Genomic DNA, 24457 nt, shown 5'->3' with positions numbered 1-24457 from the left:
ATGTATCACTGTAGAATATATACGTTTATTTCACTTCTAATTCTATATTTATTAATTTTGATATTATAGCTCTGTTTTTTACAAATAAAATCATGTTCCTTTGGGGCCTGCAGATGGAGGCCAATGATGAGCTCAGGGCATTTTTGGAGACAGAAATGTGTTTTGTCCTCGGCCATTGTTTTAGTTTTAGTTTCCTAGGCTGCTTAAAGCAAATACCATGAAAGGGGTTGGCTTTTAACAGTGGGAATTTATTAGCTTACAGTTTGAGGGCTGTGAGAATGTCCAAATCAAGGCATCATCAACACGATGCTTTCTTCCTGAAGACTGGTGCCAGTGATCCTTGGCTTCTCTGCCACATGGCAAGGCACTTGGTGGTGTCTGCTTGTCTCTCCCTTCCAAATTTTGTTGCTTTCAGCTTCTTGTTTCCATGGCTTTCTCTCTCTCTGTTTATTCATCCTGTTTATAAAGGACTCCAGTAAGAAGATTAAGACCCACCTTGGGCCACTCCTTAACTGGAGTAACCTTATCAGATGGTCTTACTTACAGTAAGTCCACACCCACAGGAATAAATTAGCTTTGAGAACATGATATTCTGGGGTACACACAGTTCCAAACCACCACAGCCACTTTCTAGACTGGAATAAAGAGGAAGAGTAAAGAGAAAGGGATGGGGATGGGGGAGGGACATGAAGAAATAAATGGAGAAAGTGACTTCTGTTTCTAGCAATATGGCAGAATAAGTACCTTAACAGATTCGCCTCCACACAACAAGAAAATATGCAGTTGGCATATAGAAAACACCTTCCTAAATACATGGATGAAATGGCAAAAAATAAAATAAATATACTCAGGCCCAAAGCCCTCAAGAGTTGGAGGCATATTTAAGCCAGCATTGTTTTTGAATCAGAACTGGGGAAAAAGCTCAGGGCCCTCTACATGAAGAGTGCCCCATGGAGCAGAACTTGAAATGCTATAACTTCAGCGTAAGGGTGACCTAAAAACACACCTGGAATCCTGTCTGCAGAACTGCAAGGAGAATTGCCCATCTTGAACCTTGGCCCTAAGTGGGGCGTGGTGTTTATAATGCCATGAGCATTTAGAATCACAGCCTGGCCTCCGGGTATGACCTGCTTTGTATTAACAGGGTCATTCGATAAATCCAAAGTAAGGAATTTTGTTTAAAGTTGTTTCAGACTGGTAGTGCCCCCACGTGCATGGCAGAAGCAAATATGGATAATTATATAAATAATAATTTTCTCTGGAGATGCCTATGTTCATCTCAGGCCTCAAGGAATTTCCACATGTAAGGTTTTAAGGAAAATGAGCAATTCACAAACAAGAAAATCACTAATGTACAAGGAAGCAGTGTACCATGAGTGAGAGCTCGCATAAACAATAGACACAGGAACAGAGCTGCACCAACCTTAGATATTAGAATTGTGAGACACAGAAAATATTATAATTATAATTATATATACACATATATACATTTATTTATTATAGAAGTTGTAGGTATACAGAAAAATCATGTAGAAAATACCGAGTTCCCATACATACCCCCTATTATTAACACGTTGCCTTAGTGTGGTACCTTTGTTATAAATTGATGACAGAATATTATACTTGTACTATCAGCTATAGTCATTAGTTTACATTAGGGTGTATTTTTTTTCTCCCACTTACCACCTGTTTTAGTTTGCTAAAGCTGCTGAAATGCAATATACAGCATAGACTGGCTTTAAATAATGGGGATTTATTAGCTTAGAAGTTTACAGTGCTAAGGCCATGAAAATGTCCTCGTTAAGGCATCAGCAGGACAATACCTTCTCTGAAGAAAGGTTACTGGTGAGTTTGGGCTCCTCTGTCAGATAGCAAGGCACATGGTGATATCTGCCTGTCCTTCTGGGTGTCATTGCTTCCAGCTTCTGGCTTCAGTGGCTTCCTCTCAGCTTCTTCGGTGCTTTTTCTGTGAGCTTCTCTTAATTTCATCTCTTAGCTTCTGTATATGTTTTATCCTCTTATAAAGGACTCCAGTAAAAGGATTAAGACACAGTTTGAATTAGGTGGGTCAGGTCTCAATTGAAATAACCTAATCAAAAGGTCCCACCTACAATAGATCTACACCCCCAGGAAATGGATTAAAAGAACATGTCCTTTTCTGGGGTATATATAGCTTCAAACTACTACACCACTTTATTATTAACACCTTGCATTAGGGTGGTATGTTTATTATAAGTCATGGAAAGAACATTTTTATAATTTCACTATTAACTGTAGTCCATCATTTACAACAGGGTTCACTGTGTTTTACAGTCCTATGTTTTTTTCTTTTAATTTTTTTCTAGTAACATATATGACATAAAATTTCCCCTTTTAACCACATTCACATATATAACTCAGTACTGTTAATTACATTCACAATGTTGTGCTACCATCACCCACCATTCAATTCTAAAACTTTACAAACAAGCCAAATAGAAAGAAAGTCTATGCAATTTAAGCACTAATTACCCATTCCCTACCCCCAACCCAGCCCCTGGTAATCTATATTCTAGATTCTGACTCTATGAGTTTGCTTATTGTAATTATTTCATCTCAGTGAGATCATACTATATTTGTCCTTTTGTGTCTGGCTTACTTCACTCGATATGATATCTTCAGGGTTCATCCATGTTGTCACGTGTATCAGAACTTCATTCCTTTTTAATGTTGAATAATATTCTATTTTATGTATATACCACATTTTGTTTATCCATTCATTGTTTGTTGGACACTTGGCTTGCTTCCATCTTTTGGCAATTGTGAATAATGCCACTATGAATATCAGTGTGAAAATATCTATTTCAGTCCCTGCTTTCGGTTGGGTTGTTTTGGTATACACCTAGTAGTGGGATTGGTGAGTCATGTGGTTGTTCTATACTTAGCTTTATGAGGAACGGCGGAACTGTCTTCCACAGTAGCTGCACCATTCTACATTGCCACCAGCAATGAATGAGTGTTCCTATTTCTCTATATCCTCTCCAACACTTTTAATTTTCTGATTTTTTTGTAGCAGCAATTCTAGTGGGTATGAAATGTCACTCATTGTGGTTTGATTGCATTTCCCCAATAGCTAGTGATGTCGACCATCTTTTCATGTCCTTTTTAAGCCATTTGTATATCCTTTTCGGAGAAATGTCTATTGAAGACTTTACTCATTTATTAATTGGGATGTTTGTCTTTTTGTTGTTGAGTTATAAGACTTCTTATATATTCTTTTTTTTTAATTTTGAAATAAATTCAAAGTTATATGAACAGTTGTAAAAACAATATTAGCCCCATACACAGAATTCCATCATACCCTGACCCCCCACCCCCGACAGCTCAGTCCACCAACTTTAACATGCTGTCACATCGCTGTTTCTTTCCCTCGCTCCCTCACTATCTATCATCCATCATCTATTGCTCTGTCTTCTGAACATATGAGAGTTAGCTGCACACATCCTTGAACATACACTATAATTCATGTATACACTTCCCATGAACAAACACATTCTTTTATGCAATACCATTAAGCGCAGCTAAGAAGTACAATAGATTCAACAATGATACAAAGCTTACATTCTATATTTCCTTTTCCTTATATCTCGACTGTGTCCCTTTGAGCCACCTGTCCTCTATCCTCCAGTCCCATCCAAGTTCATCCTTAGCATTCAACTGTCATCTAGTTAGACTGTCTTTTTTTTTTTTCAGTTGTGGAAACATATACAGCCTTAATCTTCCCATTCCACCTCCTCTCTAGCCTTTCATTAGGGGGATTAATCACGTTTAGAATGTTGATTTGCTCTTTCCCACCATCCATTACTAGAAATTTCCTTTCACCTCAAATAGCAACCCTACACTCATTTCTTAACTCCCCATTGCCCCTTCCCCCATTTCTCTTAACCCAAACTCTACTTTTCATCTCTATGGTTATATTCTCTGATAATTTCTTTGTGTTTACTGTGGGGCTTAAAATTAACCTCTTAACTCCATATCAATCTTGTTTTTCTTTGATACCACCTTCACATCAATAGGACACATAAACTATGTTCCTATACTCCTTCATTCCCCCACCTTTATATAGTTGTCTAAAATTACATATTTTACATTGAGTTCAAAACCACTGATTTGTCCTTAGAGTTTGTGTATTTTATATCATGTAGAAAGTAAATAGTGGAATTACAGTTCAAAAATTATTGACTTCTATTTTTATTCCATTGTGGTTGGAGAATGTGCTTTGAGTATATTCTTTTTTTTTTTTTTTTAATTTCTTGAGGCTTGTTTTATGTCCCAGCTTATGGTCCCTTCTGGAGAAAGATCTGTGATCACTAGAGAAAAATGAGTGTCCTGGTGATTTGGGATGTAAGGTACTATATATGTCTGTTAAAATTCTCAATATCTCTTTCTCCTTTCCCTGTCTCTCTGCCGGCAGGGCTCCCCTCAGAATCTGAAGTAGGGCAGGTCTTTTATCAGCAAAGTCTCTCAGCATTTGTTTTTCTGTGAAAAATTTAAGCTCTCCCTCAAATTTGAAGGAGAGTTTTGCTGGATAAAGTATTCTTGGTTGGAAATTTTTCTCTCTCAGAATTTTAAATATGTCATGCCACTGCCTTCTCGCCTCCATGGTGGCGGCTGAGTAGTCACTACTTAGTCTTATGTTGTTTCCTTTGTATGTGGTGAATTGCTTTTCTCTTGCTGCTTTTAGAACTTGCTCCTTCTCTTCAGTATTTGACAGTCTGATCAGAATATGTCTTGGAGTGGGTTTATTTGGATTTATTCTCTTTGGAGTTCGCTGGGCATTTATGCTTTGTGTATTTATATTGTGTAGAAGGTTGGGGAAGTTTTCCCCAATAATTTCTTTGAATACTCTTTCTAGACCTTTACCCTTCTCTTCCCCTTCTGGGACACCAATGAGTCTTAAGTTTGGACGTTTTATTTTATCTGTCATATCCCTGAGATCCATTTCGATTTTTTCGATTTTTTTCTCCATTCTTTCTTTTGTTCTTTCATTTTCTGTTCTGTGGGCTTCTAGGACACTGGGATGTTGTTCAGCTTCCTCTAATCTTGTATTGTGAATATCCAGAGTCTTTTTAATTTGGCCAACAGTTTCTTTTATTTCCATAAGATCTTCTATTTTTTTATTTACTCTTGCAATGTCTTCTTTGTGCTCTTCAAGGGTCTTCTTTATGTCACTTATATCCTGGGCCATGGTCTTCTTGATGTCCTTTAAATCCTTTGCCATGTTTTTGTTCCTTGATTGCAGTTCTTTGATTAATTTTGCGAGGTACAGTGTATCTTCCGATATTTTTGATTTGTGTGTTTGGAGTTGGATTCTCCATATCTTCTGGTTTTATCATATGCATTAAGATTTTCTGTTGTTTTTGGCCTCTTGGCATTTGTTTTGCTTGATAGGGTTCTTTCAAGTTGTAAAGAAAAAGGGATATCGATCTGATTTTTCAGGAACACTGTTTGGTGACATACACTTTCTCTAACTAACCAGCAGATGGCGTCTGTGAGTCACCTATATCCCTCAAGTCAGTTCTCAACCTTGTTCCCGTGGTGTGTGGGGAAATGATTCTTGTGGGTTCAGTTGGAGAACTTAGTTTGGGTGTGTTGCTGGAGCTGTCTGCCCTGAATGTGGGGCGCGTGTATGGGTGGCCAGGGAGGAAGGGCAGTTTTAATGTTCAAATCCCCCAGGATCCCGGAGATTCAAGGCCGCCACAAGAGTCTAAGCCTTCATTTCAGTTCAGCCCCAGACCCTCTCTCTCACTGATCCACAAACCACCGGACTTGGTGTAGCGTCCCTGGGTTCTGCAAGCAGATCCCCCCTCCCAGCCGCGTCCTCCAGGAGCTCAGCCAAGGGAATGCCGTGCTATGTGACCAGTGTGCGCCGTCCCTCAAGGGAAGCCCCGGGCCGCCGGGCCGTGCGGCGGCGCGCTCTCATCCTGAGGCAAAAATGGCTGAACAGGGCGTCTCAGCCCCCTCCTCCTCGCACATTTCCTCCTTCCCAGCTCCAGGACAACTGGCGGGGCTTTGGGCTGTGGGCACGGCTCCGGGCAGGAGTTTATCCAGCCCTCCAGGGAGCCAGCTGCTAGCCGCGGGGTTTCTTTCTGCTTCTGGCTCTCCACTCCGTTCCCCCAGACACTGAGAGGCCGGCCCAGCCCCCTCTTGCTGTGTTTTACTGTGTGGTTCCCATAATCATAGCTGGAGCTGTTCCTGGGTTTTTCCCTTTTTTTTTTTTTTTTTTAAAAGAGCCAGCTGGTCTCCAAACGCTGAACCCCGGCTTCCCCAGCCCGCCGTGCAGCTGCGGGTCTTCCAGCCAGCTTACTCACTCGTTTCAGAATGCAGACTCCCGGTTTCACCAAGTATACGACCCCTCTGGAGCTAGGAGCCCTTGTCCAGCTGGCACATCGCTGTAACCGGTATTCTAGGTCACTTTCTGGTTTTTAGGTAGTGTTTTTCATGGAGGTGTTTTTTTCACCCTATCTCAGCTAGCCGCCATCTTAGTTTCTCCTATATATTCTTATATATTCTGGATATTAAACCTTTATTGGATATGTGTCCAAATTTTTTCTCCCATTCTGTAGATTGTCTTTTTACTTTCATGATGAAGTCCCTTGATGTTGATGCACAAAAATTTAAAATTTTGATGGGTTCCCTTTCATTTATTTTTTCTTCATTGTTCATGTGTTTGTGCTAAAGACTAAGAAACCATTGCCTAACACAAGGTCTTGAAGAAGCTTCTCTCTGTTTTCTTCTAAGAGTTATATGGTTTTAACTCTTATATTTAGGCCCTTGATCCATTTTGAGTTAATTTTTGTGTTTGGTATGAGGTAGGGACCCACCTTTATTTCATTGCATGTGGATATCCAGTTTTCCCTGTACCGTGTGTGGAAAAGACTGTTCTTTCCCAATTGAGTGGACTTGGTACCCTTGTCAAAACTCAGTTGGTCGTAGATGTGAGGGTATATTTCTGAACTCTCAGTTCAATTCCTTTTGTCTATATGTCCATGCTTGTCCCAGTACTAACCTGTTTTGAACACTGTAGCTTTGTAATAAGTTTTAAAATTGAGAAGTATGAATCTTCCAATTTTGTTCTCTTTCAAGATGGTTTTGGCTCTTCAGTGCCCTTTACTTTTTCAAAGATATTTGATAATTGGCTTTTCCATTTCTGCAAAGAGGGGCGTTGGAATTTTCACTTCATTAAATCTGTAAATCACTTTGGATAGAATTAACATGTTAATATTTGTCTTCTAATCCATGAACATGGACTGTCCTTCTATTTATTTGTCTGATTTCTTTTAGGAATGTTTTGTAGTTTTCTGTGTGTAGGTCCTTTGTGTCCTTGGTTAAATTCCCAGATATTTGATTCTTTCAGTTGTGATTGTAAATGAAATTTTTTTCTTGATTTCCTCTTCAGATTGTTCATTACAAGTGCATGAAACACTAGTGATTTTTGCTTCTTGATCTTGTACCCCTCTGCTTTGCTGAATTCATTTATTACCTTTAGTAGCATCATTGTGGATTTTTAAAGGATTTTCTCTATCTGGGATCATGTTATCTGCAAGCAGGAAAAGTTTTACTTCTTCCTGTCCAATTTGGATGCCTTTTATTTCTTTTTCTTGCCCAATTGCTCTGGCCAAAATTTTCAGTACAATGTTGAATAACAGTGGTGACTGGGTATCCTTGCTTTGTTCCTGATCTTAGAGAGAAAGCTTTCAAATGTTCATGTTTGAATATGACACTATCTATGGGTTTTTCATATATGCCCTTTATAATGTTGATGATGTTTCCTTCTACTGCTAGTTTTCTAAAAGTGGTTAGTGAGAAGGGTTGCTGAATTTTTTCAAATACCTTTTCTGCATTGTTCCGATTTTCTAAAGCTGTTTTGCAAAACACCAGAAATGAATTGACTTTTATAAGGGGGATTTATTAGATTACAAATTTACAGTTCTAAGGCCATAAAAGTGTCCAAACTAAGGCATCAACAAGCGGATGCCGTCACTGAAGAAAGACCGATGGTGTCCAGAATGTGTGGCATGTGGGGAAGGCACATGGCTGATGTCTGCTGAGCCTTTGCTCCTGGGTTCTGATTTCAAAATGTCTTTGTCCAAAATGTCTCTGGGCTTTGTCTCTCTTAACTTCTCTCTCTCAGCTCCTGTGCATCCTTGCTTGTTCTCCCAGGGTGTTTCTCTCTAAGTGTCTGGGGGTCATCTCTTAGGTTTTCCGGGGCAAACTCTGGGCTTCATTTCCTAGCTTAGCATCTCCAAACTTCTTTCTGTCTACAACCCTAAGTGTCTCTAAGCATCTGGATTTGTGTGGGCTCTCAGATCTCTTAAGGACTCCAGTGATCTAATTAAGTCCCACCCTGAATGGGCAGGGCCACACCTCCATGGAAATAATCTAATCGGAAGGCCTCACCCACAGTTTGGTGGGTCACATCTCCATGGAAACAAACTAATCAAAAGGTCCTATCCACAGGACTGGATTAAAAGAACATGGCCTTTCCTGGGGTACATAACAGATCCACACCAGCACAGATTCATTTTGCTAATATCTTGTTGAGTATTTTTGCATCTGTATTTCTCAAGGATATTGGTTTGACATTTTCTTTTCTGGTGGTATCTTCATCTGACTTTAGTATGAGGGTGATGTTGGCCTGATAAGGAAGTGTTAGTAAGTGTTCCTCCTCTTTGGTTTTTTTGAACAGTGTGAGCAGAATTGGTGTTGACTCTTCTTGGAATTTTGGTAAAATTCAACAGTGAAGCCATCTGGTCCTGGGTTTTTTTGTGTTGGGGGGTTTTTGATGACTGATTCAATCTCATTGCTAGTTATTGGTTTGTTATGGTCTTCATTTCTTCTTGAGTCAGTGTAGGTAGTTTGTGTGTTTCTAAGAATTTGTCCATTTCATCTAGGTTATCTAATTTGTTAGCATACATTTGTTCATAGTGTCTTGTTTATAATCATTTTTATTTCCATGGGGTCAGTAGTAATGTCCTCCCTTTCTGATTCTGGTTATTTGCATCCTCTCTGTTTTTTCTGTGTCAGTCTAGCTAAAGGATTGTTGATATTATTAATCATTAAAAAAACCCCACTTTTGGTTTCATTGATAGTCTCCATTTTTTATTCTCTATTTCATTTATCTCCACTCTAATCTTTGTAATTTTCTTCATTCTGCTTCTTTGGTTTTAGTTTGTTCTTCTTTTTCTAGATCCTCCAGTTGTGAGGTTAGGCCTCTGATTTGAGATTTTCTTTTTTTTAATGTAAGCATTGAGAGTTACAGATTTTCCACTCAATACTGTCCTTGCTGTTTCCCACAAGTTTTAGTATGTTATGTTTTCAGTTTCATTTGCTTCAGAATATTTCCTGATTTCTCTTGTGATTTCTTTTTTGACTTGTTGCTTGAGTGCCTTGTTTAATTTCCATATACTTGTGAATTTTCCAATTTTCCCTCTGTTATTGATTTGTAGCTTCATTCAATTGTGTCCAGAGAGGATACATTGTATGATTTCAACATTTTTACATTTATTGATTTTTTTTTTTTTTTTTTTTTTTTTTACCCAACATATGGTCTGTCCTGGAAAATGATCCATTTGCACTAGGGAAGAATGTATTCTGCCACTGTTGGGTGATGTATTTTGTGTCTCTTAGATCTAATTGGGTATAGAGTATCATTCAAGTCTTCTGTTTCCTTATTGATCTTCTGCCTAGATGATCTATCCATTATTGAAAGTAGTGTATTGAAGTTTCCTACTGTTAATGTAGAGCTGTCTACTCCTTTCAAATCTGTCAATATTTGCTTCATATATTTTGGGGCTCTGCTCTTAGTGCATATATACTTACAATTGTTATGTCTTCTTATTGAATTGAGCCCTTTATCAGTATATAGTGACCCATATAAAAATTATAAAAATAATTGAATTATGTTACCAGGAGTCTTTCCTACTAGCTTTTAAATTCTTTGTAACCATGGAATCATGAAATCATTCCACAGACTGAGACAAGACATTTGAGACTGAGACAAGCTGGCTCACATCAAAGGACGCCACGAGTGCTGGTGTAGTTCATTTTCCTGCGAATAAGTCATTATGGGGTAGGGGAACATATGGGATGAAATGGGGGAAGAGGGACCCAGAATGGAGGAAACTTGTGTCACTAATAAAATGTGTACTTAACTGTTGAACTGGGATATATTCCAAGGCTCAAATATTTTAGTCTGTGACTTTCTGGAGAAGTGAATCATATTGCAAATTGTAGAAGGTTGAAAATCAATGAAATTTTTTATTGGGGCTTTACACATTGTCTTTGAATTGAAATTCTTTGGTCTGTGTCTGAGAAAGTATTTATTTTGTCTGTCATAGTGAGTTATAAAAATAATGTCTTGCATAAGACATGGAATATAAGTATAGGTAACATCTTAGACTATTCTTAACTACTTACTACATTGGTGTTCTTTCTGTAGGCTATGAATATCCAATCTATGGTGTCCAGTGGCATCCAGAGAAAGCACCTTATGAATGGAAGAAAAAAAAAGGCATTCCCCATTCCCCTAACGCTGTGAAGACTGCATTTTATTTAGCAGAGTTCTTTGTCAGTGAAGGTAATGTATATAGATCTATGCTATTTTATCACTCTAGTAGATACATTTTGAAGACAATTGTTCTCATCTAAACTTTTATGTATTCTTTTGTTCTATAAATGTTTTTTAAGCTTTACGAGTTTAACTTTTAAAAAAAAGACAAAATCTTAAATAATATGAAAGCCCTGAAATTGAGCTATTGGGTTTGCATGTAAAACCAGGACAGTTATTTCATCTAACAGTATTGTATATTCTAAAGTGGGCTGGATTTTTGAACAACGGTGTAAAGAATATTGAGTCCGTTTTTTTGTTCCTTTCTTGGATATTAACACCTATTGATCTTCTTTTTAAGAATTATGCTCTAATTTAAAAATCCTCTGAGAAATAGATGTTATTTTTTCAAGACAATGATATAAATGGTCTCTGATTTTAAGACTGCCTGTCTGTAGGCACTGGAAAAGGTTAAGTGTTGCCTGCCTTGGGAGATGAAAACACAGACATTTTCACGTCAGATTGTGTTTGTGGATACAACTGAGAATTTGGTTGTAGATGCTTATCGTTTAATTGAGTGATCTTGGTGTAAGGCAGAGGTACAGATATAAACTTGTGAGGGATAGGGCTTCACTCTGGGGAGCCATGGCCATTTGAAAACTTCAGGGAGCCTTGTTTTAATCCTGTCACCCAGGTTGCCCTAAGTTTTTAATTTCCATCAACCCTCCTGCTTGTTCTCTGAAGTCAAGTACTTCTTACTGAGTTCATGCTTGTCACCCCCAAATCAAAATGGACAAAATTTTAAAAACCCAAATTAAAAAAAAAAAAAATCTTATATGTAATACTAGTTCAAAGAAACATTTCCATGTTTAGGAGTGTTTAGGAGAGAAAACAGCCTGTGTGAATGAGACAGCAACAGGGCAAAGCAGAGTTTGTTGTAGTAGTATCACAGAACAGGCTGTTTATTTGGTCTTTATCTTCCAATATCCTTTTTCAAAATGTCATAAGAGCCTGTGTTTCCCTTTTTTGACTTTGGGATAAGGTGCAAGGTGTCAGCCCCACTCATCTACATTTTAAGCACACCAAATCCTCACTGTGGCCACAGCAGGCCTCCTTGGTTTTTATTTTTCTGCCATCTCTGAAGAAAATGCCCTGCGCCTCACTTCTCCTGCCTCAGTGTTGCTGGTTTCTCTGTCCTTATTCTTGTGGCATCTCAGTGGAGATATACTATAAACAAACATTACAATGTGCAGTTTTGCATTTGTTGCTAAACTAAAGTTCTTGGGCATTAGGACTTTGTCCTGTTTATACTTCCATCTCCAGGCACTGTGCCAAGTAGTCACTTATCAAGTGTGTGGGTGAATGGGGGGCCCGTACCCCATTCCATCTGGTGCAGGGCAAACAAAGCTGCTGCGGCCGTGCGTGGCTGTGCCAGGGTCAGACGCTGCTCTAGGTGGGAGAAATGTTGTCAAGCATTTGTCCTCTTGGTGGTACTTTCCCACTTAATAATTGTAGGAAGAAATATTATAAAGTAAACCTTTGAAAATTTTATCACCCTATTTATTATTTTTTTAATTAACACTTAATTTTCCTTGCAGCCAGGAAAAACAATCATTGCTTTGATTCTCAGGAGGAAGAGCAGAAAGCCTTGATTTATCAATTCCATCCGACTTACACTGGAAATATTTCTTCATTTCAGCAGTGTTATATGTTTGATTGAAAGCCTTTGGCATGTTAAAAGAACAACTTTGGGTAATTCCATGATTCATCTTTGTAATAACTTGCTATTCATTGCAATAATAGAAAGCCACAGAGATTCCTTTTCTATGATGTGACTGAATCTGCATTCAGTATATGAGTTTTTATCACATTTGATAATCAAACAGTGGGGACAATAAATAATCAGAGTGTATTTCAGAATTTCAGAGTATATGTGAAGATTGTAAAAAAATAAATTTGTTGAAAAGACAAATATTTTATTTTTCTAATTCATTGAGTCTAGAAATAAACTACCCTGAACCCACTCACCCCATCCCTATTGAAAACTCTATCTCCAGTTCACAGTGATGTCTCCTGTCTTTGAGGATCAGAAGTGTTTGTTGCATAGACGCATTTCCTTTTCCACTCTGCGTGGCTCCGCAGTGAGAGTGTGCATGTCCTGAAAACAAGAGTCTGTGTCTTGAACATTTTTTCCCACAGTGTAGGTCCTCAGTAAATAATATAAAAACCTGATAGCTCACGTTTATCATCTGTTCTTGGTCTTCCAGAGCTACTGCTGGAGAAGCAGAAACAGAGTGATTAGGAAAGTGTCGAGTATTGGAGGAGATGAGGAATGATTTTATGTGCAGAAAGATAAAGAACACCAATCTGAAGATGTGGAAATAAGCCATGATCCTTAGGCAATCAGGACAAACAGTATAGAAATTGAAGGGATTAAAATACATGTAGTCAGCCAAGAAGGAACTTTAATAGAAATGTGTCAGATTTTGTTTCTGTCAGTGCACGTGAAGATTCTTTGTGGAGTCTGTAATGTCAGATGTGCCATTCCTGGCTAATTTCATAACTCAACACTATAAAAAGGTAGTCACACTTATTGCTCACAGTGGCAGGGCTGTCCAGAACCTATTTGTGTTGAAACAATATGGACCTAATAACAATATTTAAATGCAGTTCCCTAATAACATTATTTAATACTGACTTCCAGTTACTCCCATTACTCTTAATGTGCTTCATTGGTGATGACCACAAATGCAAGAAAAATAACATTCATTTTTTGCTCATGTGAAATTCATGGTTTTCCAATCATTTATTCCTTTGGACTTTTTATTCTGTAATCAGTGCATTTCAAGAAGCAATCTCTTTCCATGTTGACACAACCCTGCTTTCCACACAAGCCACCAGGGGCCAGTGGGCAAGTGAGAAGAGCTGTCTTACTCAGGCAGGACATGTCCCTCCAAGGAGTGTCCTGATGTCACTGCATTGATGGAGGCAAGAGAGGACATGGATTAGAAGTGTCTGTTGCTATTGCTGAGCAATGGTCTAGCTAGCCCCTAGAGAAGTTAGGAGTGGCCACCTCCAGAGGACTCCCTGACATGGTATGGATCCTGTGGAGAGGGTGGGGTGACCACCTGGGTGCCAGTGGCTGGAGGCAGGTAGAGTAAAAGATGTGTGTTCCTACCTTGCCACATTTGGGTGCCATAAACCAGAGAAGGCACCTTAGTTGGAAGTAGGGCAGACAAGAGGCTGAAAGACAAGTGCGAATGAGGGAATTTAGGTGGGTTGGGAGAAGGAAAAGGAAGAAAGAATCAAAGGAGGATTAGGTGAGTGTCAAACTCTTTAAAGCTGACTGTAGTGTCTAGGATAACAAGAGTCAAATTTCTGATCTCCAGCATTTTCCATTCTCTTACCTGTGGAAATGTCCCAACTAGAAATGGGATATTGGATTTAAAGCGCAGGCCCTGTTACTCGTTTCTGTTTGGCCAGATATTTCTTAGTGCCCACAAGCTTATGGAACTTGTGGCTCGCACCAGATTTATTTTTTTTAGTTTTTATTTTTTTGATGGGTGTAGAGTAGAAAAATCCTCAGTACATTGTCAAGTTTCTATGGCTTGCTTGGCACAGCCCTGTAGCTCCTAAAAAGGCAGTGGTAACTCTTGCTAAAGGACTCAAGCACAGCACCTGGCATCTATCTGGAGGGCCTCAGTATGTGCCCCTTCCCACAGTTCTCCCTTTTTTGCAGTAATTGAACAGCCATACCTACGCAATGGGTCTTTCTGTCTTTACTCAGAGGAATAGTAAGAAAATACACTATTTAAGAATTCTCTCATGTAGGAAGAATTAAATAAGGGAAAAAGGTCTTCTGCTTCTTGGAAGCTTTGTTATTTAACTTCGATTTTTATTTCATTTAGCAGATTTCTTTCTAAAATGAGTGAAGTCTTTACTCCACATTACACTTGCATTCCAATGGTAGGGTAAAATCGGCTGGAATATTTTGCAGTTATGAATCAGCAACACTAGATGTCAGGACAGAACCAGCTAACCTAATGCTTAAATGGTTGTGTTTGCATTCAACCAGCTCGAATAGAAGAATGTTGACAGAAACCTAAAGAACATTTAATAATACAATTACTATCTTTATTTAAATACTAATGGATTTATAAACATAGATTGATACCAAATACTGGATGTTTTCTACTCTGATCTATGAGGAGGCCTTGAAGGGCTTGATGAAAGGAAACAGTTTTAAGCGTCTTTTAAAGGCCAGGCACTTTCATGTACATAAATGCATGGACTGTGTGCAAACCCCATCCCCCTTTGCCCTCCTGCCTACCTGGGCAACTTCCAGACTAGAGGAATTTTAGTCCTGGGTGAGTAAAGAACCAGAGTCTTGTATAAAGAGAGACGCTTTGGGGAGGCCTGCAGGCGGCACCAACTCAACAGAGAACTGTTCTTCCAACAGTTTACTACAAGAAAAAATATGGGTAGGAACACTTTATTTTATTTTATTTTTTAAAATAATGCAATAGCTTTTTTTATTTTATCAAAAAATTAAAAAAATTAAAAACAATCAAAAAAACCAATTCAAACAAAACAAAACAAAACAAAGAGATAAGAAAAGCAAATAATCTAAAATAACTACATTGCTTCCAACATGTTTGGGTAGTAGCACTTTAAACCAACATTGACATGGTTTAGAGTTTTTCCTAAAGGTTAGTGTCTCAACCTGATACACTCTCAAACATGACATGGTTCCCTCTTTGAGTTTAAGGAAAAGTGCCTGATCATTAGTTTTCTTATTGAACTTGCTCCTTTTTGCATAAATTAGGCATGTTTTAGGCTACCAATTCTCTGACGTTTAATTTCTCCAAAGCCTAATTTTGAGCCAGTCTGTTTCTTAGAATTCTACAATTCCACTTTATCATCTTTTGCTGTAGTTCAGCCTTCAGTTTACTGCATCCTGGTCATTTTCCAGGGAGGAACACAAGGGTTTGAGAGGATCAGAGAATCTCAGAAGGGAAGAGAACTCAGATTATTGTGGTCGACAGTGGGAAGACTCTGTATTTCTAATAATGTAGCCTGAAGTGTATTTATTTTAGTTCGGACGTGTGATCACACTTTCTCCTCCCTACCCCTCATTACACGAACTGTTTGTAAATTATAATCACAGTTCTTTCTTGCCAGGTTCATATGTCAGATCTCCCATCCAACTTCCTAGTCAGGCAAAAGTAGAAAGAGTGTTGGAAGTCATGACATGGAGGACCGAGTCCTGTTTTTGCCATGTCCTCACTGTGAATTTTGGGCAAACCACTCAATCATTTAGTCATGAAAATTTCTGCTTATATTTGGACCACTTCATATTCTTTACAATTGTACTTCAAGTTTTTAACCAGGAGTAGACACTTTTCTTTTACAATTTCCTAGAAAAATCCTTTTCATGTACTTTTTATAAAGTCAAATAGCACAATAAAAAAGTTTTCACATTGCGCAGCTAGAATAGCAATTTTACTTTGTCAATAGTTAAAACTGTCCTTTCTCCAATAGTATAAAATAAATTGAAGTGCGGATGGACATTTACTTTTTCCTCTTTACTAGTCTCTACCTAGGGACAAAGGGGCTAACAAATAATAAGTGTGAATTTTTTGGTATAATTAAAGAACAATTGAATATTACTTTGATATAAAAAGATAATGATTGATCCTAATTTTGAGGGAAGACGCTGTACAAAACAAAGTTTAAACAGTCCTAAAATAGAGTTTAGAAGGTAACAAATAATAGAAAAAAAATTAATTAAAAGAGTCCTACCAATTCTTTCCCCTCAGCACGTTTTCACATAGTTGCAAATACTGTTTTGTGTCCAGCTTCTTTCACTAGTCTTTATGAAAGGCTTGTTTCTGGGTTGCTCCGTGGCCATCCTAGCTGAGTGAATCCGTGCCCTGTGGGAGGATGGGAGGACCCAGCCCAAGTACTGACCTTGTCAGGTAGGATTGGCCATTGTGGGAGGTGGATCTGCGTTCAGACAGGACATGTACTCTCCTTGTCGCAATCCAAAGTAGAGAGTGAGGGAGAGCCAAGCTGAAGTACACGGGGGGAGGTGTGTGTGTGGGGCGGTGAGTCAGAAAGGGCAAAAGCAAACAAGGAAGGAGCCATGTAGTAACTGGAAAATGAAATGCAGAATTAGGGACTACACGGAAGACAGACTGACATGCAGGCAAATTCCTCCGTGCCAGGAACCAGGATGCCAGCCCGGATCTCCACTGGGAGGGTGCAGCTCACTTGACCTGAGTTCAGGCCTGCGATTTGGGGCATGTCTGTCCATCTCAAACATATGGAGTCAAGACTTAACGCTATTATTTTCAATGACTCCAAGATATTCCAGCAGTAAAAGCTACCAATTTTTACTTACTTTGGGCATGTAGGCTGGGACTCTAAAGCCCGCACAGGCTGAAACTTTAACCCCTCTTCTCCCAGTGCCCAGGTGGTAGCCTCCTTTACAGATTCCCATGTTAAATTTGCTCTGGACCTATCAGCTCTCTTCACGACACACTCCTCCCTCTGTCGGTGTTCCCTCCAGTCTCTCCTGCAGGGGTCGATATTCTGTTTTTTCCCTTCTTATCCAGCCCCTTTGGGCTTACGGGTCTTTGGGGTGGTCAGTCTGGCTTTTTGATTCACTGAGTGAAGTAAAAAGGCTCCAGTCCGGGTTGCCCACGTGATCTTCTGCTCCACGCAGTCCGTGCTGGGGGGTAGAACTCCCGCCCCTCCCCTCTTAGGGTAGGCTGCCCAGCCCAACATTCTCCGAGTAAGTAATGCAGGGGACAGTGGTAAGAGGTCTTGTGTTTAACGCAACTCAAATGCAACTTTAACAGACAATAAAATAATTACTGTCTTTTAACCCTTTCCCAACTCCGATGCGCAGAGGGAAGGAAGACTGGAAGGCCAGGTTTCCTCAGAGCCCCTAATATTTGCAAGGGGCGATCAGATAAAACTCCTTGCCACCTTTTCAGTGGGCTTCTGCTTACGGCCATTCCCGGCTGAGGTCCCCTGTGACAGCCTGATGCGGCACCTGGACCTGCAGGCACCTGGCTTGCACGTGTCTGCAGGCCCCATACCCCATCGAGGGGTTCTGGGTGTTGCAGAACTTTTGTTATGTAACGACTCTCCCACCCACTCCCATTTAGTGGTTTAAAATAGCAACCATTTACTTAGCTCAAGCTGCTGGGGGTCAGGGCAGCCCTTCCGTCTGGGTGGGGGCGGGCACCCATGGGCCCCGCCCGAGACCCAGATTCTCCCAGAGCAAGCCCAGAGGGCAAGGAAGGCACGGAGGGGGGGTCAGTGCGATTCCGTTCCTGTGAACTTGGCCTTCGTCCCGGTGTGGACGAGTTAACCCTCTCAAAACATCCTGAGGATTCGGGGGGGGGGGGGCTCGAGGCTGGCCCGCCACCCTGCAGCCGGCGCCGTCCGCGCTGCACCAGGCACCGCTGGGCGGCCCTCGGAGCGGCCGATCCCCCCGGGAATTCCTCCTTTCTCCTCTGACCTGCCTTCGCTTATCACCAGACTTACGGACGCCTTCCGGAAAACGGCGGCTCTCACCGCCTGCAGCGCGCCTCTGCGCCTCCCCCCTGGCCCGGTGGCTGTCCGTGAAGGCCGAAGCCCCCCTGGACGGCCGCGTCACCCAGCGTCTGGGCTCAGCCCTCAGTCTGTGCCCGGGTTTGGAGCTTTTGTTCAAGATTCAGATCCATCTGCGCACAGCTCCTCCCGCGTGGACCGAAGGCCCAACAGAGCTTATCCCCACTGGCTTTGCCGTCGTGGTGGGAGTGCGAGGGCGCGTCTCCTTGACCACCGCACTTGCTCGTTGTCTGCGACGCGGCAGAGACTGACCACCAGCCCTGCTCGTGAACCCAGCATCTTCCCAAGACGGGGTGGCATCGTTTCCGTGGTCTCACGGTGTCAGGCAACACCCGGGTCTGACTCCCCAGCTGACTTCTGGGAGTTGGAAACCTGGTCTGGATGGACAGGTTTTTTTCTTCTTCTTCTTCTTGTAGTATACATTATATATATTTTTAATTATTAAAGAAGGTTTAGGTATACAGAAAATCATGCAGAAATACAGAGTTCCCATATATCCCATTTATGCACACAGTTTTCCCTATTTTTAACAGTTTGCATTAGTCTGGTACCTTTGTTACAACTGATAAAACCATATTATTATAATTGTACTATTAGGTATAGTTCATAGTTTGCATTAAGATTCATTGTGTTGCACAGTGCTTGTTTTTTTTTTTTTAATTTTATTCTAGTAACATATATACAACCTTAAATTTCCATTTTTAATCACTTTTTAAAATGCAATTTTATTGAGATATAGTCACATAACATACAATCTTTTAAATCATTTTTTAGAAATTCAGTTTTATTGAGATATATTCACATACCATACAATAATCCATGGTGTACAATCAACTGTTCGCAGTACCATCTTATAGTTGTGCCTTCCTCACCCCAATCTATTTTTGAACATTTTCCTTCCACCAGAAAGAATCAGAATCAGAATAAAAAATAAAAATAAAAATAGAACATCCAAATCAGCCCCCCATCCCAACCTATTTTTGATTGAGGTTTTGTGCCCATTAAATCACTTTTGAACATATATAATGCAGTGGTGTTAACTACATTCATGATGTTGTGCTACCATCACCCCCATCCATTACCAAAACTTTTCCAACCCTGTACCAATTAAGCCTTAACTCCCCATTCCCTATCCTCACCCTGGCCCTTGGTAACCTGTATTCCAGTTTCTGCCTCTATGAATTTGCTTATTCTAATTATTTCTTATCAGTGAGATAATACAATATTTGTCCTTTTGTGTCTCTCTCATTTCACTCAACATGTTGTCTTCAAGGTCCTAGAGAGACACTTTTTGACAATAATGAATGTTTCCATGTTTAACATTTTCATGCTTTGTTTTTTTCTTCATGTTTCAAATCATTTCCTTAACTAGAGTCTCCAAAACGGGATTACTGGGAAATTTTGGCTCTTGAGTCAAATAGCAAAGTTGTTTTCCAGAAGGGTCAAAATATTTTACAGTGTATCTGGCAATATATATTATCACACTAATTTTATGAAACCCTCAGTAATCTTGAATATTATAATTGACCACTTTCTTTCATTTGAAGTTAATGACTAAAGGCACATCATAGTATCTTTATTTCTTAATTAGTGGTATTGGATGAGTTTGAGATTTGTTCTACCTATATTGTGAATTAACTATTCATCCCCATTGCTTTTCATTACTTTCTCAATGTTTTTCTTACTTGATACATGACATTTTACATATTTTTAACCATTATTTGTCGTATTTATAGAAAAAAACAATATCAGTCTCTTGTTGCCTTTATATACTTTTTCCTTTGGCATAAAAGATTTTTTCTTTTTATGAAGTCAAATTTTCAGTTTTTTCTTTTAATTCCTTTGTTTCTTTCTTTAAGCCTAGAAATTCCTTCTTCCCCTTTACTTCTGTTTTCTTTTTTTTCTCCTGATTTTCTACGATGTGTTTATTATATAGTTTACTTATGATGTCTTTGTAATATATTTTAATACAAGTCCAATACCCTTTTATTGCTTTTCTTTTAAAGAACTTGCTTTGATATATTTTCCTATTTTCCTGTTTATATGTTAAGATGAATTTTAGGATTGTTTGGTTGAGTCCTCAAAATCCCCTCCCTCCTCTCCCTCACCCTCATGTGGATTTTATTGGGAATACAATAAACCTATAAATTAATTTGGAAAAACTGATGTCTTTACAATGCTTAGCTTTTCTCATATAACAATGTTAATGTTTTTTTCTCTTTTAATTCAGAAAAGTAGTTTCATATACATTTCTTATTAGTATTATTCCCATTTTTTGTCTATTGTTATTTCTCAATGGGACTTATTTATTTAATATTTACTATTTTTAATAGGAAATTTTAAACCTGCCCTCCTTGGACTCATCAGAACAAGACTTCCTTTAAAATTTGTAACAAGTTTTCTTTTTTTTTTTAGTGTGGGGGCGCTGGCATACTGGCATTCTTTTGATTTTTGCATATGAATTTTGTTCCTGTTCTTTTTATTGAGCCATTTTATTAGCTCTAGCAACTGTTTAATTGCTTCCTAAGGGCTTAGTAGGATTATTAATCCATATTTCCTTTTTGTGTATATAGGCATTTTCCATATTCTATGTGATGGTTCATTCTTAGAAAAAATAATCAAATGTGCACATTTAATTAATGATGGTTGAGTCAGTCTGATATTGAAATGGTGCAATTAAAATAGCAGAGCTAAGGCATGCAGACTTCTGCTTTGCATAAATGAAAACATTCCAAGAGGTGATAGAGTAAGGCAATTACAATATGCAATTTTCAGGAAGGCATTATCCCAAACCAGCTATTTACAGGTAGGATCAGATGAGTAAGGGTTGTTACTGCTCTGCTACCACCATTAAGTTTTATTTATTTTATTTATTTTTAATTTATTTTTTATTTACTTTTATTTTTTTAATTCAGTTTTATTGAGACATATTCATATACCATACAATCATCCATGGTGTACAATCAGCTATTCACAGTACCATCATATAGTTGTGCATTCATCACCCTAATATATTTTTTGAACATTTTTCTTGTACCAGAAAAAGTAAAAATAAGAATGAAAAATAAAAGTAAAAAAAGAACACCCAAATCATCTCCCCCTCCCACCCCATTTTTCATTTAGTTTTTGTCCCCATTTTTCTACTCATCCATCCACACACTGGAAAAAGGGAGTGTGATCCACAAGGCTTTCACAATCACACTGTCACCCCTTGTAAGCTACATTGTATACAATCGTCTCCAAGAGTCAAGGCTACTGGGTTGCAGTTTGATAGTTTCAGGTATTTACTTCTAGCTATTCCAATGCATTAAAACCTAAAAAGTATTATCTATATAGTGCATAAGCGTGCTCATCTGAGTGACCTCTCAACTCCATTTGGAATCTCTCAACCACTGAAAGTTTATTTTGTTTCATTTTGCATCCCCCTTTTGGTCAAGAAGATTTTCTCAATCCCACAATGCTGGGTCCAGGCTCATCCCTTGGAGTCATATCCTGTGTTGCAAAGGAGATTTACAGCCCTGGGAGTCAGGTCTCACGTAGTGGGGAGGGCAGTGAGATCACCCGCTGGGGTGGCTTAGCTAGAGAGGGAGGGCCACATCTGAGGAACAAAGAGGTACTCGGGGAGACTCTTAGGCACAATTATAAGCAGGTTTAGCCTCTCCTTTGCAGTAACAACTTCATAAGGGCAAGTCCCAAGATAGAGGGCTCGGCACACCAAACTGCCAGTCCTCAACGTTTGAAGGTTTTAACTCTTCTTTGCTTTCAAATGGAAAGGTCTGACAAACTATGGGGTGTCTTTGGTGCCTCTGAAACCACACAATCGGTGCCCTAGTGCTGGACTGTACCTTAAAGGCTGAACTGATGCTGAGCTCTGCAAGCTTGTCAAAGTGTTACCATTTCAGGTCTCATCACTCCTACCTAGGGCCTCCAGAATTCCATGAACCTTGCCAGGACTCTGGCTTAGGTTGTTTTAACACATTTCCATGACAAAGTCTAGCTTCTAATTTTTATTTTTTTCCTCTGTAGGATTTCCTACATTTTTTATGCATAGAAGTCATTTAACCTTGCCTTTCATAAAGGAAACTTACTTTTTAAAAAACTTTATATTGAAATAATTTCAATCTTACAGAAACTTGCAAAAAGTATACAAAACCTCAAAAAAGACTATGTTCTCTTAAAACAGTTTTGTGGGGGCAGACCTATTGTGGGTGGGATCTTTTGATAGGTTGTTTCCATGGAGATGTGACCCAGTCCATTCAAGGTGGGTCTTAATCCCCTTGCTGGAGTCCTTTAAGAGAGGATAAAAGACAAAGGCATTTTGGAGAGAGCTCTGAAAAGCTGAGAGATGCTTAGAGAGAAATGCCCAGAGACATTTGGAGGCAGCCATTGAAACCAGAACCCAGGAGAAGAAGGACCAGCAGACATCACCATGTGCCTTTCTGTGTGACAGAGGAACCCCAGATGCCATTGGCCTTTCCTCAGAGAAGGTATCTACCTCTTGATGCCTTAATTTGGACATTTTCATGGCCTTAGAAGTATAAATTTGCAACTAATAAATCCCCATTGAAAAAGCCAAAAAAAAAAAAAAAAAAAAAAAAGGCATACAAAGAAATTCTGTACCCCCAGATGCGTTGAACAGAATAGCAACCCAGGGTCAAGGAACAGAGAAGGTTCAAGGAGAACAGGTGATCCACTCAGGGCAAGTGGATTCCAGAAAGTGCTGTGGCAGCTAAGTGGGGACACAGGGCTGGAGGCAGAAAACTTCCTGAACTTGCCCTCCATCTTTTTGTATTTATTATTTTAATTTCCATCGCCTTGTTGGAGAAGCTGAGCCAGTTGTCCTTCAGAATGTCCCACATTCTTATTTTGTCTGTTTGTTTTCTTAGGGTGTCATTTAACTTTTCCTCTGCTGGCTTCATTTCCTTGAAACTGGAAGTTAGTGCTATGGGTCTGATTGGGAGCAAGTTCAATTTTTTGACAGATATTCTATATATTAACACTTGATGAGTACCTGATTCTGCATCCCTTCACGATGTGTTTTTGCCACATGTAAATGTGCAGAGATTGATCCGTAGGTCCAGGGCTGACAGCTTGATCCCTCCACTGGAAAGAACTGAACCAACTCACTCTCCTGATGGTTTTGTCCCTGGTGACCACAGAATCTAACCACTTCCATCCACTACTGCCACCACCGTGCTGGTCCGGGCCACCTCTCACGTGGATTAGTGCAACAGTCGTCTCCCCCACCACCCTGTTTTTGCTTTTGTTTCCCTATAATCTCTTTTTCAACACAGGATTCAGTTTTATCTGATCATCTGCTTAAAACCCTAAATTGCTTGCAACCACTCAGAATAGCAGCCCACCAGCTTCTGAGCTTCAGGCTTCTGAGGCTGCCAGGACCCACTTTTCCAACCTCTGTGTCCTCATCTCCTTCCATCTGCCCTTCTGCACTCCACACCAGCCTTGCCGCTGACCGCCTCGCTGTGTCTCCAAGCTTACTTGCACCACAGGACACTTGCATTTGCACTACTCTACATCTAAAATGCTCCTTCCCAGAGACTGCCTGGCTCATGCCCCTACTTCCTTCCCATCTTTACATAGATGCCACCTCCTTCGTGAGACTTTTCTGACCACTCTACATAAAATAGTAACACATTCCTTGGCGTGGCCCCTCTCCTTACCCTACTTAGGACAGAAAATTATCGGATGCAATTTTATTTACTTGCTCATGTACTTATTTCCTGCCTCCTGAACTATGATATTGTTTACAGAGGCAGAGGCTTCATTTTGTTTGCTGCCTCATGCCTGGGGCTTAGACCCCTGCCTCCATGTGGTTGATGCCCCTTAAATAACTGAGGAATGACCATGCATCCAATGCTAGAGAAACTCCTGGCTGGCTGAACTTGAGTGCCCAGTCAATGATGAGTAGTGTACTTGAGGGGTGAATTACAGTATTTATAAAGTAAATTTTGACTACACTTAACTTTTGTTTGATGCTTACTTTATGACATAACCCTCTAAGTCTGATAAGACTCTGCTAGACAAGATAGCACCCATATGGTCTCTTTCATGAAATAAATAACTAAATCCTGGCAGCCCAAAGGTCTTTAAAGCCCTCTGACCACAATCAGTAAGTGCTGATGTCATTGGTTCCAAGCATCAAATATACTGAAAGAGTGTACAGGGCTCAGAGTCTCAATTTTAGTAATTCAACCACATAACTTGAGGCTTTTTGAATTTTCACTT

The 24457-nt window shown here is 39.6% G+C and overlaps 2 protein-coding genes and 1 long non-coding RNA gene across 3 annotated transcripts in view; 2 read left to right on the top strand and 1 right to left on the bottom strand.

Moving 5' to 3' along the window:
• The window catches only part of GGH (gamma-glutamyl hydrolase), a 32208-nt gene extending 19659 nt beyond the window's left edge, over positions 1–12549 (top strand). The window contains exons 8-9 of the mRNA XM_037803484.1: positions 10481–10618; positions 12187–12549. Of these exons, the coding sequence (XP_037659412.1) occupies positions 10481–10618; positions 12187–12308 (260 nt within the window). The 3' untranslated portion in view covers positions 12309–12549. The remainder of the gene's footprint in view (positions 1–10480; positions 10619–12186) is intronic.
• On the bottom strand, positions 396–16632 carry LOC119509455. Its single transcript, XR_005211704.1, has 3 exons — positions 16391–16632; positions 14919–15051; positions 396–456 (listed from the first exon to the last, which is right to left on the bottom strand). It is a non-coding gene; the product is annotated as an uncharacterized LOC119509455 (long non-coding RNA).
• Positions 16633–17845: 1213 nt separating this feature from the next.
• The window catches only part of LOC119508790, a 34712-nt gene continuing 28100 nt past the window's right edge, over positions 17846–24457 (top strand). The window contains exons 1-2 of the mRNA XM_037802586.1: positions 17846–17954; positions 18034–18600. Coding sequence (XP_037658514.1) covers positions 17846–17954; positions 18034–18600 — 676 coding nt within the window. The remainder of the gene's footprint in view (positions 17955–18033; positions 18601–24457) is intronic.

The sequence above is a fragment of the Choloepus didactylus genome, chromosome 14 (genome assembly GCF_015220235.1).
Source record: "Choloepus didactylus isolate mChoDid1 chromosome 14, mChoDid1.pri, whole genome shotgun sequence".
NCBI classification, from domain to species: domain Eukaryota; kingdom Metazoa; phylum Chordata; class Mammalia; order Pilosa; family Megalonychidae; genus Choloepus; species Choloepus didactylus.
This window is presented reverse-complemented; position numbering and strand designations above follow the sequence as displayed.